General features: G+C 42.1%; 1 protein-coding gene across 26 annotated transcripts in view; it reads left to right on the top strand.

Annotated features, from left to right (window-relative positions):
• Positions 1 to 18,677, top strand: part of Chd6 (chromodomain helicase DNA binding protein 6) — a 161,664-nt gene that overhangs the window by 40,913 nt on the left and 102,074 nt on the right. For 23 of the 26 annotated variants that reach the window (XR_015683017.1, XR_015683011.1, XR_015683010.1 and 20 more), the window contains 2 exon segments: positions 7,812 to 7,866; positions 17,091 to 17,608. Coding sequence is in view for 9 of the 26 variants with exons in the window: in NM_001434092.1 (NP_001421021.1) it covers positions 7,834 to 7,866; positions 17,091 to 17,608 (551 nt within the window). In the remaining 17 variants the exon portion in view is untranslated. 26 annotated transcript variants of the gene reach the window in all.

Below are 18,677 nucleotides of genomic sequence, written 5' to 3'. Positions count from 1 at the left end.
TCTTCCAGAGGTCCTGAGTTCAATTCCCAGCAGCCACATGGTGGCTCACAACCGTCTGTAATGGGATCTGATGCCCTCTTCTGGTGTATCTGAAGACAGCGACAGTGTCCTCACATGAAGTAAAATAAATAAATCTTACAAAAAAAAAAAAAAACCCAAAACTCTACATATTATTTTTAAAAAAAAGTCCACTTTCTCCAGTGGAGTGACTGGTTACCTCAACCACACTCCAGACCTCACGTCCACAAGTAGTTGGCCAACACAAAACAGGGCTCGCTCGCTCTCCCTCTCTCCCACTCTCTCCCTCTCTCTTCCCCTGTCTCCCCCTCCCCCCCTCTTTCTTTTTGAGATAGAAAATATGAAGTTGGAGAGCAAAGAATATGATCAAAGTATACTGTGTGGGGGTTGGTGGTTTAGCTCAGTGGCAGAGCGCTTGCCTTGGAAGCGCAAGGCCCTGGGTTCGGTCCCCAGCTCCGAAAAAAAGAACCAAAAAAAAAAAAAAAAGTATACTGTGTGAAATTTTAAAAACATTTGTAATATTTTTAAAGTAGTTTTTTTATGTACAAACACCCCTTCTCTTATCCCACAGAGTTTCTCTGTTAGCACCTTGCATTAATTTGATTGTTTCAAATGATGAGTGAATGTTCCTATGTTAAGTCCAAAGTTTAGAGTATGCACTCTTTGTGTCAGACAGTCTCTCCCACACACCGGGGCAGAGAGGACAGCAGTGTTAGGGAAGCGAATGACAGAAGGAAGACTTGATGGTGTGTAGAGGGTTTGTTACAGTTGCTACTATTTCTTTGTTGAAAGAAGAAAGTGGGAAATTAGTGATTTTCGCTTAAACTAGGGGAAATGAACCTCTCATTCAACAAATGTTCTTTGAGCATCTCACTACAAGCCCATGAGACTCTAGATCCTAGAAGTATAGCATGAGTAAAATGGCTAACTTTCCTGTGCTGTGTATAGAAGACACATGTAGTAACTCATAGCCCAAAAGGAAAATGCCAGAGAGAAACAAGCCTCAAGAAACAGGATTACAGTGAGATGAGAAGTTGAGGAGGGGAGGTACTGTTACTGTTAGACAAGAAAAGACACCTCTGAAGAAGCAGCGAGACTCTGGCATAAAAGGAAGTTAGCTGAGGGATAAGAATTGGACTCTGGCCTTTTGCAAAGTAATACATGTACTAAGCTTGAATTTAATATTCATCTAACAGAAATGCCCCCATCCAATAGGTCTCACCATTCATATTTATTACACACCTAAAGGGTGTAAATTTGTGCTAAAAAATTAGTTTCTTCATTTTAAAATCTTACAACTACCAAAGTTCACCCCCCACCATGGTCATTATACTTTGGTCCTACTTCAAACTGCCTTCCTACTGGAGACTCTTTGTCAGGGCTGGACTTCCAGGGACTCCTCAGGAGTGCTGCCACCTTACCTGACTTAAGGCTCGGCAGCACTGTAGCTGCCATGTAGTTTGTGTCCACTGTGTAACGGATGCCATAGCTTGCTGTCCTCCTAATCCCTCTGGGTAGGTGTCACCATCTGACAGTCTGTGAAACCTCTAGAAGGGATCTTCATGCCTAATCACTCTCAGACATTGGATTTAAACTCTGATTTTTGACACTTCAAATTTTTGATATTTAATAACACCTGTAATTTGCTTCACACCCAGTGAGGCAGAAGTATCTTTGTCCCGTTTGTTTGTGTCATGAGGGTAAATATGTGATGTCTTCGTTCTTTTTTATTCTGACAGACAGTTCAGTGCACATCATGCCAAGGAAAGGAAAGCAGCAGGGGCACTAAGGCTAGTGATAACACAGCCTCGGCAAATCAGGAGACAGAAGGATGGAGACAAGCTAGTGCTTACTTTCTTTATGTTCTGCAGTCAGGATCCCTGCCTAAGGAATGATGCCACCCACAGTTAAGATGGCTCTTCCCACATCAGTTAATGGAATAACAGGCAGGCCCAGAGGCCCATCTTCCAGGTGATCTGAATTCTGCCAACAGTTGACAGCACTAATGACCACAGGTGGAAGGGGAAGCTGAGGGGTCTTAACCACTGGGTCCTCGTTGTGACCAAAATCTAGGTTCTTAAACTGTGTGTGAAGGGGGGGAGGTGCTAAAATATTTGTAGCAGTAAAAACTTTCTGGTGGTTGGGAACCGTGGTTAAGAACACGAACTGTTCCTGCAGAAGATTTGAATTTAGTTCCAAGCACCCAGGTGAGGTAGTTCATAACTGCTTGGGACTCTAGCTCCAGGAAGTCCAACACCTCTGCCTTCTGCGGCAACTACATTCGCATGCATGTCACATACGACGAAGAAAAGTTAATTCAGAATCAAATATATAATGAACCCAGGGTGCCTCTGGCAATACCCACCCATCTGCAGGCCAGCCTCACTGCAGCCTTGGTTTCGAACACAACACACTCGTTGTCCCTTGTGCACATCAGCACTTAACACAGTGCCCTCAAACACTACCCCAAACACCTTGGCTAAGACTGAAGACGTTGTAATGCTGTGCTTAACTGAGGCTTCCTGTACCAGAAGTATAGTGCTTTAACTAAAGAAAACAAAGACTTAACATTTCCCTTTCATCCTTAGCATGTAGAAGAGCTTTGAAGAATTTGAAAAAAATTCACTACTGAAAAGAACACTTGAGTTAGAGAGAATAATAAAAAATATTTTATTGGAACCTGGCACTCATTTTTTCTTAGTGGAAAGAAGGGAACTTTATGTTGTTTGCTTTTTATGTTATTAGGGATATACCTTTTTGGAGAAGATATTACATGCAGCACTTACGAATTGGGATACAGTGAGGAGAGTCTGAGACTCCTACCAGTTTTCTTGTGATTCAGCAGTTAGTTTTTCCCCAAGACAGATTTCCTGGTTTACATACTGTGAGCTCTTTGAAATGTATAAATTATGTTGTTAATTAAGTGTTGAGATTCTGAAATTACTACTTGATTTGTTCTTTACTGAGTCACGATCTAATCACAACTTCTGAGTGATGGTGATACAGCAACAGAGACCAAAAACCTTTTCTAATATGTGCAGAAGCACAAGCCATTCCTGGTTCAACTTCGCAGAAAGATGAGTTCTAGGGTTTTTGTGTGTTTGTTTTGCGTTTTAATGTATGTTATCAGAAAGCCTTTAAAAAAGTAGAGGTAGCATCAAAGAGGATGTTTGTAGATTGTACGGTGCTTAGGAACCACACAGTGTTTTGAAGTGGCTATGATGTTACTAACTACTGTTACTTTATGGGGTGGTAGCATACAGGTTTGTGGCAACCTATAGGGCATCTAGAAATGAACTAACAGTAATGATTTTAAGGGTTCTTTTCAGTGAACTGGAACAGTTAATCCTTGTATTAGTCAGGGTTCTTTAACACAACCTATAGAATGAATCTCATTTATATTTGTATCTGGGACTTTTATATATTTGTGTACAGAAGGTCTGAGAATCCAGTAATTGTTCAGTTCATGAGGCTGGATGTCTCAACTTGTCTTCAGTATACACTGGAATACTGGAAGGGAGGCTCCAAGAGTGAGAGAGTGAGAGAATAAATGAGAGAGAGAGAGGGAGGGAGAGAGAGAGAGAGAAAGAGCGAGAGAGAGAGAGAGAGAGAGAGAGAGAGAGAGAGAGAGAGAGAGAGAGAGCAAGAGAGAGAGAGAGAGAGAGAGAGAGAGAGAGAGAGAGAGAGCGCAAGCACACTGGACTGGAGGCAGAGTGCACACAGCAGGCAGAGTGAAAGCTTCCTTCTTCCATGTTCTTTATGTAGATTACCAGCAGGTGTGGCCCAGATTAAAGGTGGATCTTCCCACCTCAAAGATTCAGATTAGAAGTGAGTCTTCCTACTTAAAATTAGTTAATTAAGAAAAAAAAATCGCCCCACAGGTGTGTCATTTGGCTTTTAGTTAATTTTTAGTTAATTTTATTAGAGACAAGTTGACAACCAAGAATAATCATCACACTTGTAGAGTCACATGACCTGCACTGCCTTGAGTTCAGAGTATAGGCAAGGGAAACACTTGTGCCTCTTCCCAGCCTTCCTAGCCTGTGCTAATATGCCTCCCTCGCCCTGTGTTCATGATGACAGAAGCCCAAGAACCTCTGCAGCAGGAGGTGTCTTCCCGCACCCCACCCCTCATCCCTAAGTCATCCTTTACTGCTCAGGCACATCCTTCCCTGCTCCTTTCTTTGTGATTCATTCCTTAAAGTGGGACTGGTGAGTGAAAAGGGTTAGGAGCGTTTAGAGATTTAGGGGCACCTTGCCTGAACAGAAAGCTTAAAAAGAAAGTGCCATTTAGCCATTTGTGTGGTGAATAGGGCCCTGATAACGCTGGGAATTTGTTTATCTGACCTTGTTTGTGACACCAAATGAAAATTAAGGGATATTTTGTGATCGTATTTGGTTTGGTTTGGTCTCTCTTTTTTTTCTTGGATCAGTTTTTTATATGTTAAATGTAATTTATTGGTGCTGATAGAACTTCTGTATATTTTTAATAATTTCATTTTATTGGGCAGAAATTTTGGTATATATGTCTAGGTTGATAATACCTTTCTTATTAGGGGAAATTAATGTTAAAAGTTAATTTTAGAATTTGTGGTAGTTTGTGAGATAAGTTGAGAATATAGAGTTTTCTGGAATGCTCAAGAAATACATGGTAGTTAGTGGCTGAGAATTATGATTTTTCTGAGTTTGATAATTTGAAGTTGAATTAAAAGGAAAAAGTGTTAGCATAACTTACTCAGAACTATAATGAAGCTTGCAGAAGAATATTCTTTTTAGGTTTTACCTGCTGTGATTGAGGGTGGTTTCTCCTTCTCTGGGACTGATGGTTGCCTTGGGATGAGTCACTGTGAACCGTCAGTGCTGACTCTGACTGACTCCCAAAGCGTCGTCCGCTACTGATGAGCCAGTGGTCTGCCTCGCTGCCCTGCCTGGTGCATAAGCCATTAGCACATTTCTTAAATCTTATCTCTCGTGACTCCAGAATACATGGATATAAAATAGGTAGTACATAAGGCAAATTTTACTGATAGTAAATCATAAGGAATTTACTTTAAAGCAGCTGTTGTTATACATACTTTACCTTCTGTAAAGATAAAAAGCAGATCTGTGTACCAATGAGAAGAATGTATTCATGTATTTTACATAAAGAATTAAATTCTGGCTTAGCATCTAAAAGACACAGCACCTTAGGTGTTTACAAAGGTGGGGTTTTTTGTCTGTATATCTGTGTGTGTGTGTGTGTGTGTGTGTGTGTGTGTGTGTGTCTATGTCTGTGTGTGTGTCTATGTCTGTGTATCTATGTATGTCTGTGTGTGTGTCTATGTATGTCTGTGTGTATGTGTGTGTGTCTATGTATGTCTGTGTGTATGTGTGTGTGTCTATGTGTGTGTGTGTGTCTATGTCTGTGTGTCTATGTCTGTGTGTGTGTCTCTGTGTGTGTGTCTGTCTGTGTGTGTCTATGTCTGTGTGTGTGTGTATGTGTGTGTGTCTATGTATGTCTGTGTGTGTGTCTATGTATGTCTGTGTCTATGTCTGTGTGTGTGTCTATGTATGTCTGTGTGTGTCTATGTATGTCTGTGTGTGTGTCTATGTCTGTGTGTGTGTCTATGTATGTCTGTGTGTGTGTCTATGTCTGTGTGTGTGTCTATGTCTGTGTGTGTGTCTATGTCTGTGTGTGTGTCTCTGTGTGTGTCTATGTCTGTGTGTGTATGTGTGTGTGTCTATGTATGTCTGTGTGTGTGTCTGTGTGTGTGTGTATGTCTCTGTGTGTGTGTCTATGTATGTCTGTGTCTATGTCTGTGTGTGTGTATATGTATGTCTGTGTGTGTATGTCTGTGTGTGTCTATGTATGTCTCTGTGTGTGTGTGTCTCTGTGTGTGTGTCTATTTCTGTGTGTGTGTGTCTGTGTGTGTGTCTATGTCTGTGTGTGTCTATGTGAGTGTGTGTGTATGTGTGTGCACGCGCGTGCACCTATGCAGTGTCTCTGGTTTTTGTTTGTTACTAAGCTTCAGTCTCCAGGCTAACTGCCCACAAGCTTCTGAGGATTCTCCTTTCTCTGCCTCTCATCTCATAGGACCTCTGGAATTACACTACATGTCACTGTGCCCAGCTTTCACAGGTCTGGGGATTCAGACTCAGATCATACTGTTTGCGCAGCAAGCGCTTCATCCATTAAGCCGTCACCCTAGCCTTTGACCAGTGTTTTGATTTTATAACAGTCATTGCTGAGAATGCTGCTTCTCATAAATGCATAGTACAACATGACAGAAACGCCTGTGCCCTTATCCCAAGCCAAAATTTACCAAATCACTCTTTTATGAAACTCAGGTCAGCAACTCAAGCAGCAATTTTAAAAATCAAATTCTAAAGTAAAGCACTCCAAAGAGACACTAATGTGATATTTATATGCTGGGAAATAGTAATAGGAAAATACTAGAGTTTTAGTTTTCTATACTGAAGCCATTGTGCTTCTATAGAAGAAGACGACAACTCTGCATGGCAGTGAGAGCCCTGCAGCATCATAGTTGTGCTGCCTGGGGCCAGAGGTCGTTAGTCGTGCGAGGTGAGTGCAGTGCAGAGAACAGATGTGTGCTCCAAACCAAGGTGCGGGAAGTCGTGGGACACAAATAGGCAGACTCTGCCAGGAAACCTGGCTTCATCATACATTTGATTCTAATTTTTGGTAGTTGCCATTCAGAAACCTTTTAACGTTGCCACTTTTTTACCTCCTCATTCATTTACATAACCCTGTATGTCATCATGGCCCACAGCTTAAGAAAATGTACTTCAAAGAAAACTTTTAATTTTAAAAAATAATTGTGACCAACTGTGGTTATATATATATATGAGCTATAAAGTTATGTTAGGATTTATGAATATAAATATAAGTAAATCGAGCCAAGGAACACATACCCAGCATCTCAGATACTTTCTTCTCTTTAAAGGTCTATTAATCCCCACACTTCACATTCATACAGATGTGATTAGTGCTGATGTGATATATGCCTCTGGTAATGTGTTAGGCAATCTCTAACTCTATCCTAGAGCCAGAAGCCAAGAGTCTGTGACCCTCCACTTTGTGTGTGTGCGGATATAGGATCTGCAGGTAGTACTTGTCCTTAGTGATGCACTCAGTCCCTGAGACAGGGCTCTCTGGGCCAGGTTCAGTTGCCGGACTCTTGAGGTTCTCACAAGCCATACTGGGAAACCTGTACCAGAACGGCCACTGTGCACCAGATGATGGGGTACGACCTGAGGAGAATAACTCAGTCCTTTACACAAGTTATGAACTGTTGCACTGTAACTTACCACGTAGTATGTACATGGTTTTAACAACAGAAACATAAGGAAATGGAAAAGTGTGCTTCCCTACCAGTGTCAACCCGAGATCCACTCTTAGGCAAGATTACTCTAAACCATTGAGCTATCTTTTTATTTCCTGTATTTCTATTATTTTAATTGATTTGTCTGTGGTAAACTTATCCCCCCCCCAAAAGAATGAAGGTTAACTGTTTATACTTTCTCCTCATTTCCATCGATAAAGTTATACCGTTTATTTTTATTTCTGGTTTTAGTTACCTGGTAGCTTTGATATTCCAGCATCTTTTATAAATTACCTGATCTCTAAAGACTGTATGTTTTTTTTACTTCACCTCATCTGGAACAATATATTGGATCTGGTGAGAGCTATGTGTGGACTTAGATGTCTGGGCATAGTTAAACAGTTAATCTGGAGAGAATGTAAATGTTTTATGTGGGATTTATCATAATCTTTGCCTTTTTATGTTTCATAGAAATAAATATTTCCCTAAGTTGATGAAAATGAAAATACAGAAGAAAGAGAAGCAGGTGAGTGGTCCCATTTCTTTTACACGTTGTGTCTGTTGCTGTGGCCACATTTTGACCTCTGATGGTTGCCAGTTTCTTCTGCTCTTTATTCTCCACAGAGTTACAGAGCTCTCGGTGACTAGTGCTTGGAAGTTTCCCTTTCGCTTCAGTCATGTCCGTATAGGAGCAGTGTAATTAGACTGAATCGGAGCACTAATGAGCCTGGTGGAAGCGCTTTTGGAACAGCTCTTCATGTTTTTCAGAACGATGTCACCAATTCTCAATAGTTTACATTTAGTCATTCTTGGATATTTAGTTTGCTAAAAGCATTTTCCCTGTGTGTGTGTGTGTGTGTGTGTGTGTGTGTGTGTGTGTGTGTGTGTACGTATGTACATGTACACCTGATGTTTACATGTAGGCGAGTGTGGACTAGCTTATGTATAGTGGTCAGAGGACAAGTTTATGAAGTCACTTCTCTCCTTCCACCTTTCTGGGGAGCTCCTGGGTGTCAGACGTAGACTCAGGTTGTCAGGCAAATTCAACAATCACCTTTACTCACTGGCCCTGGACGTATTCTTTTAACTATAAACTATTTGTAGCCCGCGTGACTCAATGGTAGTTTATAGAGTTGGTACTCCTATTTCAGAATACCAGGCAGTACGGCTGTGAGATGGGAGATGTAGAAATGTGCCTCTGCCTCTCGCACGGTCTGTCTCTAATACATGGCCTTTCTTTTCATAGAGTTGGATGATAATCTAGAAACTAGGATGGGGGGACTCGGGGGATATGAATTCGGTCTTGCGTTGGGACCCATGCAAGGTAAGCGTTGGGTGGGACTGGCCACTCTTTTCCAGTCTCCTCCTTTGGAATCCTACATAGGGAGATGTGGGTATCAGAAAGCCTACCCTCTAGGTGGCCCTTGTTGGGGAGCTTGAGCTGGAGAAATTATTCTCATCTGTGTCGGTTACTCATGGGAAAAGCAATACTTCTGCCTAAACATTGGATTTCTCTCAGTTGATAGTAAACACAGAAAAGTTTTACCTGCCAGGAATTTATCCTAAGATAGACTCTGACAGATGTCCGAATCTGTGTACAAGATCTCCTATTACTCTGTTATGATCAGGAAGATGGGAAAGAACCACACATCTGTAGAGGGTGGTTCTAATGCATTGATTTTTTTTTTCCTTTTATTGGATATTTACATTTACAATCTTATCCCCTTTCCCAGTTTCCCCTCCAGAAACCTGCTACCCCCCCAACCTGCTTCTGTGAGGGTGCTCCTTCACCTCCCCACCTACTCCCTCCAACCTCCCCACCCTGGCATTCCCCTTCACTGGGGCATCAAGCCTTCACAGGACCAAGGGCCTCTCCTCCCATTGATGCCTGACAAGGCCACCCTCTGGTACATATGTGGATGGAGCCGTCCTGTGTTCTCTCAGGGTGGGGGTTTAGTCTCCGAGGGTCGGGTTGGTTGGTATTGTGTTCTTTCTATGGGGTTGCAAACCCCTTCAGCTACTTCAGTCCTTTCTCTTAACTCCTCCATTGGGTACCCCATTCTCAGTTCAGTTGTTGGCTGCGAGCATCCACCTCTGTATCTTTCAGGCTCTGGCAGAGCCTCTCAGGAGACAGCTATATCGGGCTCCTGTCAGCATGCACTTCTTAGCATCAGCAATATTGTCTGGATTTGGTGTCTGTATATGGGATGGATCCCCAGGTGGGGAAGTCTCTGGATGGCCCTTCCTTCAGTCTCTGCTCACACTTGTCTCCATATTTCTTCCTGTGAGTATTTTTGTTCCCCCTTCTAAGGAGGTCTAAAACATCCACACTTTGGTCTTCCTACTTTTTGAGCTTCATTTGGTTTTGTGACTTCTATCTTGGGTATTCCGAGCTTTTGGGCTAATATCCACTTATCGGTGAGTGTTTACCATGTTACTTCACTCAGAATGATATTTTCTAGTTCATCCATTTGCCTAAGAGTTTCATGAGGTCATTGTTTTTGATAGCTGAGTAGTACTCCATTGTGTAGATGTACCACATTTTCTGTATCCATTCCTCTGTTAAAGGGCATCTGGGTTCTTTCCAGCTTCTGGCTATTATAAAGAAGGCTGCTGTAAACATAGTAGAGCACGTGTCCTTGTTATATGTTGGATCTGATGCATTGATTTAATCAGGAATCTGTGTTTACTGACACTGAAGGTCCTTACCCTCAATTAGTTTTTGATCTATCAATAAAGTTGCCAGGAGCCAATGGCTGGGACACTGAGAGTCGCATGGGTAGGACACAGGGAGAATCAGGAGAACTGGAGAGGAAAGGGGGACCAGTCTTGGAGAAAATAAAGCCAACCTCCACTGGCCACTTTTCTGACTGGGCCTGGGGTAGCAGGGGAAGATTTAGGAGTGTCCAGTCACTGAGTTAGCCAAGGCACTTTAAGAATAACTCTGTGTGTGTGTGTGTGTGTGTGTGTGTGTGTGTGTGTGTGTGTGTGTGTGTGTGTGTGATCTATTCGAGGATCTGAGTTAGCTCCTGGGCAGGTACTAGAGTTTAACTGGCCAGGAGCACAAAGCAGGCAGCCAAAGCTCTTGCAACGTATATCCATCAGAAAGGAACCATTAACTGCATCGTAGAATATACCCCAAACCCGCAAAATTGTTATTTTTAATATGCAAGCAGTCTTAGAGTTCTTAAGGTAATTGTCATGTTTAATTTTTAAATATTTTGTAAGGTAAGCTATTATATAGCTTTAGTCAGGGGTTATTTGAAGCTTCTGTATAGTAACAGTGAGCCGAGGGGGATTTTTGTTGTTGTTTGAGAGAGTTCTGTTTGGTGTCTGTCTGCATTCTAGTCTTGATAAATAAAGTGCAGGTTTGCTTTGTAGTCTAGGCTGGTGTCGAACTTGAGATTAGAGAGTGTCAGCCTCCTGAGTGCTGAGACTATAGAGTTACCCTGCTGTACTTTGCTGCAGATTGAGAATTTTACTTGAAAATTACTGTTAGCTGTATCCGGGTCAAGTTACATAAATAGGAGGAACTGATCCTGTTCCTTTTGTCAGTATTTGGCATTGGGTCACATGGACTATTGACCTACAAGAAATTGCAGGGTATGAAATGAAAAGTGAATGCTGGAGCCAAAACACTCTAGTCATACAGTTTAGGGATGGCTAGAAAGGGCTTTGGTCTTCATAGAATGAGATTGAAATTCCTACTGGACCACTTAGGATCTCAGAGCAAGTTCAGCCTCATTTTTCACAGTGTAGAAAAGGATTAAATGAGATAGTTAAATACTTAGTATTTGGTATATGAAATCAAGAAAATCTTTACTTTAACCATGATTCTGAAATGTTAGAAGCAACACAAAATAGTAGGCTTAGGGTATAGCTCAGAGGTGGATGGAGTATTTGCTTGGCTTGGATAATCTCCAGCATTGGAGAAAGAAGCAAGGGGAAGGTAAAACCTCTTTTAAAAATAACATCCATTCTTTAAAAAACAAAAACAAAAACAAAAACATTCCATTGAAGAAAAATGCATATAAATGCATTCTGATCTTTAAATTTTCTCATTTCCTTGTTCAGAATTTTATCAAGGAAAATTAAAATGAGATGACAGATTTTTTTTACAATTTAATCAAATTTAGCTATAAATAATCATGCTTCTTATTAACTAGAAGGGACTTAACAGGTGGCACGCCAATAATAAAGGCTTTAAAAATTGACTTTGTGTTGCCAAAGGAAATGTTGAAAAAAAAAAAAAAAGACTGTGAAAAAGGAATCCCTTACAATCTTTTTATCCGTGTTGATGAAAATGACCAGACTGCCTCTAAGAAGCGTGTGGAGTTTAATTACTAAGATTACCAAACAGTAGTAGGCAGACAAAAGTTAGCTAGCAAAATAAGGTGTGAATTGTAACTATTAGAGCCCAGCTTTTTAGAGTTGAATTAACTTCTTAAGGGGACACAGCCTCATCTCACTGAGAACAGACCTGTGCTGATACTTCTTTGAGTCTCCTTGTTTGATACTAGGAAGTAGAAAGTATGACAAACATGAGACTTGGTATACAAATAGTAAGGGTTAAAAGCGTACTTTAGTAATCTTGATCAATAATCCAGTTTAAAAGCGTAATACTGAAACTTGGAGCTATAACCAGGAGATAATATAAACCTGGTAACTTCGGGAGGACCTTGCTTCTGTGAACAGATACTGAGCAGGCACAGCTGTCATTTTCCGTCCTTGAGAAAGCACGAGCTGCCGGATTGGAAAGAGTGATAGAGAGTGGTGGGAAGTGCAGACCTTGAGACCATTGGACCAGGTTTCTCCCTTGGATGAATGTGGACATGACTTATTCAGTAAACAAATATTGCTGAATTCTCCACATTCCTGCAAGAAATATTTAAGTTCTACTTCAGGCCAGAGGCAGCAGTGACTGAAATGTTCTTCTAAAGAAGTGTCTAGTCTGACTACAGAGAGGCAGTTAAAGTGGAGAATGGCACCTGAGTCAGGAGAACCAGGATTTTACAATGTGGATGCCAGGGTAGTGGTCTAGTATTGAAATATAGAAACATAGGTAATATCAGCTCCACCAAAGAACTTAAGAGTATTTTAGAAAGAACAGGGCCTCTGGGGTCAGCCAAGTTGCGTCCAAGAACTGGACAAGCAAAGGCAGGTTCAGGAAGTACCTAGGAGTGAGAGACAAAAGGAAGGCCTAGAGTAGAGTGCTCAGTTTCTGTGGTGGCACAAGGTGAACTAGAGGTAAATATAATGGATTTAGATGCTGCTGTGTTGCTAGCCCAGCTCGTCTGTGTCCTCTTGGAGGGAAAGGTGAGCTCAGATCTCTAGGAAAGTGTTTACCACCAGAACTGAATGCTGAATCATAAACCTTGGTTGAAAATAGTGAGTAAGGAAGACTACAACGTTGATAATGTGGGTTAGTAAACAGTTGATGGTGAGACTTTTCAGCATCATGTGGCAGAGAGCAGGGGTGACGCCAGGCAGAACTTCGTTGGTTTGCAGGAAGACCCTTTTTAGCATTTCAGTTTAGCAGTTTAAAACATTGTCTTCATGAGTCAAAAGGACTTAAAATGGACTTTCTCTAATTCCTTCCTCTGAGCACCAAATTCTGCCTTTGGGTCTTAATACCCACCCACCCCCCCAACATACACACGTGCACAACACAATCATTCTATTGGTTTTGTATTTGAAATATACACTTGAGGCCAGAGTACAGGCCTGAATAATCAAAGAAGGCTGACTCGTTGCCTCTCAGGTACATGAATGAAGCAGGACACTAGCACCAGAGTGAAGACTTCTGGCTCTCTTGAGAGGGAGGTAGGGTGTGTCTGTTGAGGGACTCACTGACAAGAGTGGACCAAGTTGGCCCTCTTCAGCTGCTTGGCTCTCCTGATCTCTTTGGCTTGGCTTCTCTGTCCTCACTACTCTTTATTCCCTCTGGCTGCCTGGGCCAGTTTTCTCTAGATCTTCTTCACTCCAGTACGTCTACCTCCACTTTCCTCCATCCCATATGGACACCAGTTTCCTAGGGCAAAGGTTATCTGCCAGCTTCCGCTTTATTAGTACATACACATGTATACATACGTACATACATCATGTGTAAAGGTTTCTTTTAACCTAGGCTTTTTCCTGTGATAATGGGCTAAATGGACTTCTCTTAATTTGAGAACCATTGCCTTGGACCATAATCTTTTCATTTATTTTTAAACCTTTTTTTTTTTTTTTTTTTTTTTGTTCTTTTTTTCGGAGCTGGGGACCGAACCCAGGGTCTTGTGCTTCCTAGGTAAGCGCTCTACCACTGAGCTAAATCCCCAACCCCATTTTTAAACCTTTTTAATTATGATAAATGCAGTTCTTGTAGATATAACTATTTTTCAAGGAGTGCTGTGGGTTAATGAGCTTAGATCAAAGGAACGCCACTTGTTTGTTTGTTTGTTTGTTTGTTTTGGTTTTAACAGCCCCTTTCCTTTCTGTTTACACTCTGTTCCTAGACTCTTACCCCTATTTAAGTTGCTGGGATGAAGCAAATTATTGTTATGGACTACGGTCTCTGGAGCTGTCCCTGTTAGAGCCGTGTCACAGTGGAGATACTGACATAGGATTCAAGTTCCCAACATAAAAAATGCTTCCATGTATTACCAACCCCAAAATTTAAATTTAAATTTAATTTAATTTTAATAATACTTGCCTCTTACCCTTTCAACATCAAATAATTGTGCTCTTTCCCTTTAGAAAGCACCAGCTCTGTCACTTAGGTGTTTAGCCTTGGCAAGTTGTTTTCTCTCTTACCTGTACATTGGTGTGTGTAGGGGTGGGTAGGGGGGTTGTTCCTGCATAAACATCTATGATTCCTGGTAGTGGGACTTTGTAGATAGCAGGTAGGTGTATATTTAGTTTAGTAAAGACTACCTGACCTTTCCCAAAGTAATGTATATACTCATATTTAACATGTTTAATCAAGTCTCATCTGGATGGCCTGGTGACCTAATAACCTGGTCTGGCTCCCTGGGAGGCCATGAAAATACATATTAGTGTTTGTCAGATTTCAAATCCACAGTCCTCCACTTACTAGCTGTATGGTCAGGGCACATTCCTTACAGTCACCAGTTCTCCACAGCGCCCTCTGCAGACTGGGCATCTTCATAGTGACCTCGTTAGATGGTTGTAGAGGTTAGAGGTCAGTCCCTGTGCCTTATGTCGTCTTAGTGTCTCTGTATGGCCTTCTGTGCTGCATGTCAGCAGCTGCTGTAGATTTCCTCTGGATCTAGTTCTCTTTGCTACTGCCCGCTTCCGTCTTTGGAAAGCCTCCTGCATGAACACGGAGACCCAGTCATGACGGTCTCACTGACCTAGAACAAGCTATCTTGATGAAATTCGGTCTTTTAGGCTTTGAAAGTCTTTAATAAGCAAATTACTTTTCAATTTATGCCCCTTAAAATGTATTTTATTTTCATACATACATAATGGTTATTGATCAAAGTCTCCCCCATTCTCTCTTATCCCTTCCCCATCCCCTCAAATCTTCTAAAGTCCTCCTCCTACATCAAGTATGTCTTTTTTTTCCTCTTTTAAGTTAGGATTGCCTGAATGAGTATGGATATGAGTTCATTTACTTGAGGCTCCCCTTCCCTCCAGCAGCCATTAACTGTTTTGTCTACAGCTCCTGTGGAGAGAGTGGGGCTTCTCCAGGCAGGGAGCTACCACTGCTGTGGATTCATGGGTACAGCCACTGTGTCATGTCCAGAAGATTGTTGTTTTGTGTTATTCTTCTCCATCCTCCAACTCTTAAATTGTTTCTACTCCCTTTTCTGAGCTCTTTCCCAAGCCTCACAGGAGGTGATATGTTCTGTTAGAACTGAATACCTAACAGTCCTAGTTTACTCATTGTTGCACACTAAGGAAACTTGATCTCATGCCCAGGTGTCTATGGCATGGAATTCATTAATACTCCCAGGACGAGTACATAGAGTCTTCCATTCCTTTCTTAAAACACTGAGTCTTGTAAGAACAGCTGTTGCCCCCAGGAGTTAGGATAGTTTATTATCAGGACTTCGCTTATTGTAAAGATCCAAAAGAAAAACCTTTCTTTGCTGTTTTTCTCCAGTGATCTCAATATAAGTGTCATGCTGTGAGCCTCAGACTGGGAGAGGGCACTAGAAAAAGCAGACAGGGTAACATGGGGCCAAGTTTACAATGTTTTTATTCCCAGTGTAGGCCAGGAAGTGTGGGTACAGCTTGGGGAAGCAACACACTGGAGGGAAACCACACAACCTGGGCAAGTGTTTGTGGTTTATAACTTGCCAGGCCTTTTAATAGGAGAGTGAGCATTCACAAATGGTCCTGTTTCTAAACTATTACCACAGTGCAATTTTACCATCTTCCTAGAAAGCTGACTCATCTGGGCTCCCCTAGGTCATTCTTTGTTCTAAATTAAGGAATGAGTGCTGCCCCTGGAGCTAGTACCCACATTATTATCAGACCATTGCCAACTTACTGGTTATGAAATGGCAAGTACTTTTTGGAATACCAGACTGAAAGTATGAGATGAAACTTCTACCTCCAAAGAATTATTTCCCTAAAATTGTTCTCTGAGAGACTGCATACATTTGATTGTACTCAGAAATGGTTACCTTAGCTCCTGTGACATATTTCTTCTGGCATTTGTCACAGCAAATTTTCCTCCTATGTGGGTAGTTTGATTTTTTTTAAGTGGCCAAAGGTATTTGGGATTGCATCAAGAAGCATTCAGTGACTTGTATAACAGGCCTAGTTTTACTTACTGTTAAAAGTAAAACTGTGAGCCAGCAAGATGGCTCAGCAGATAAAGGCACTTGACACCAATGCTGACAATCTGAGTTCAGTCCCCAGGACCTACATTCCAAATTGCACTCTGACCTGTGTGCCTGTGTACAGGGATACACAAGAGAGTAAACGTTTTAAAAAGATAAAACTTGGAGTGATCATACTTGTTCAGAGTCAGACCTCCACAGTGCTGATGCTTCTGGGTGACTGATGAGAATGGGTTTTGAGAGGTGAAGTGGTGCAAGCATCTTGTCTTCTCGCCCCAGGAACTTACCTTGGTTCACAGTCAGGAGGTTTCATCACACTTGCATCAGCAGCAGTGTGTGAGCATGGTAAATCCCAACGCAGAGCTCCGCAGTATGCCTAGGATTAGATGGCATCTGGAGGGTTGTTTTTTCGTTTTGTTGTTGTTGTTGTTTGATTTGTTTTTGTAGAGAACTATCGTAGACATACCTGTTTTAGGTAAAATACTAAAAACAATCTCAGATTTCCTCAGAGAGAAAAAGCCTTCAGGTTTTATATACTAATTATGTACTAAAATAAGAATTTGTGTGTGCGATATGTTTGTGTAGGTGTGCATGCCATGGTGCTTGCATGAAAGTTGCAGGTCAGTTGGTTTCCACCTTTTACAGAGTCTTCTCACCTTTGCAAGTGTTCTGGGATTGAACATGGCTCCTAGGTAAACACACACATCTTTGCCTGTAAGCGATCTCAGTGGCTCACATGCTGACTTGTGACATGTTATCAGCACCATGCTACTGATGCATAGGTCACAGTGGCTGTGTCCTGCTTGCTACTGTATCCCAGGGCCTAGTATACTAGAACTAGCACTTAGTAGTGACTCAAATAATCACTTCTCACTGACTCAATCTGTCTTCACACCTAATAGTACACTTTGTATGCAGCAGTGAGAGAGTAATGTGCTTGCTTTCTCTTTCACAGTTGTCCAAGTTAAGAGCTTTGAATCACTCCCCAATGTCGGATGCCTCCGTTAACTTTGACTACAAATCACCATCACCATTCGATTGCAGTCCTGATCAGGGAGAGAACATTGAAGAAGCTGCCAATCATTGTCTGCCCCAGAAGGACTTCTATACTACTGAAGAGGAAGCTGACACCCTTTTTTCTAGGAAGTTGATGTCCCATAATGGGATGGAGGATAATGGAGGCAGAGGCACTGGAGTAAAGAAGAAACGGAAGAAAAAGGAGCCAGGGGAGCAAGAGGGGACAAAGGCTAGCAAGGACAGGGAGCCTAAGCCAAAGAGGAAACGAGAACCTAAAGAGCCAAAAGAACCCAGAAGGGCCAAGGAGCCTAAGAGAGCCAAGGAGCCCAAGGAGGCAAAGCAGAAAGACGGCGTGAAGAAGCCCCGGAAGCCCCGGGAGGCCTCCGGTACCAAGGAGGGTAAAGAGAAGAGGAGCTGCACTGACTGTGGACCCAGGACAAAGCCCAAGAAGGCCAGGTGTGTACTCTGCTCCTTGCCCGCCCTTTCTTTCCTTCACGGCGCTGCTCTCCTCTCCTGTTAGCCCAACCCCTAGGCCTGACCTAACCATGCTTCTGCTGGCCCAAGCTGTGTGCTGTGCTTCCATAACCTCTGCCATTAATGGCAGGTGGTGTGCTCTAATTTCTAACTGTTTTCTAATTCTAATTTCCAAAGTCAGACTTCAAAAAACACTTTGCTTTTAGGGAATACTAAGAATTGCTAACCTTCTTCAGATTCCAATGGTCCTTTTTAGTCTGTGTTCCTAATACTTAGCATTCTTCCTATGGTGACTGGTATCCTACCGCAGGTCTAGGTGTACTTTTTGCATGCCTTGTGCTTATGTTCTTTATGTCCTGTTAGTGGTCAACCAGAAATGAAGCCTGTCTCACCTCCTGGTCATAAAATTTCTTCGTGTTCAGTTTGTTTCTAAAAGAATTTAAGCCAGGCAGTAGTGACACATGCCTTGAGTCCCAGCACTTAGTAAATGAATCTGTTGAGTCTGAGGCCAGCCTAGTTACAGAGTGAGTTCTAGGACAGCCAGGGCCACACAGAGAAACCCTGTCTCCAAAAACGAAATGAAATAAACTACAACAGCAACAAAGTTTAAATGTTAACTTGTCTACAACATACTACATAGGACATCCTAGATCTGATAGCAAGGACACTTAGACAGCAGTGGTATAGACATAGCTGCAGGAGTCAGTGGTATGGTAGTCTGGCAGGGCCATAGGCAGACAGAACTCTATGTACAAGAGAACTAACTTTCCTCCCAGACTCTACACTCTGTTGCAAGGCCATTTCTGATCTAATTTTCTAGTTCAGTGTCTGGCACAGTCCCTGACCCACCCGTAGCTATTGGAGCAATGCTGAATAAATGAGGCCAGAGGAGAACATGATGACTTGTGTAGGTCAGAGGCCTAGGTGCAGACTCACCATATAGTGGGTGGGTAACAGGAGAGAACATGTAGCAGCTGCACTCCTCACACAGAGAAGTTAATATTTGCTCTATACAGCTGTGATGTCTTTTTCAGGTTATTTCTGCATAGTA

Source organism: Rattus norvegicus, chromosome 3 (assembly GCF_021556685.1).
Source record: "Rattus norvegicus strain SHRSP/BbbUtx chromosome 3, alternate assembly SHRSP_T2T, whole genome shotgun sequence".
Classification (NCBI taxonomy): Eukaryota; Metazoa; Chordata; class Mammalia; order Rodentia; family Muridae; genus Rattus; species Rattus norvegicus.
This window is presented reverse-complemented; position numbering and strand designations above follow the sequence as displayed.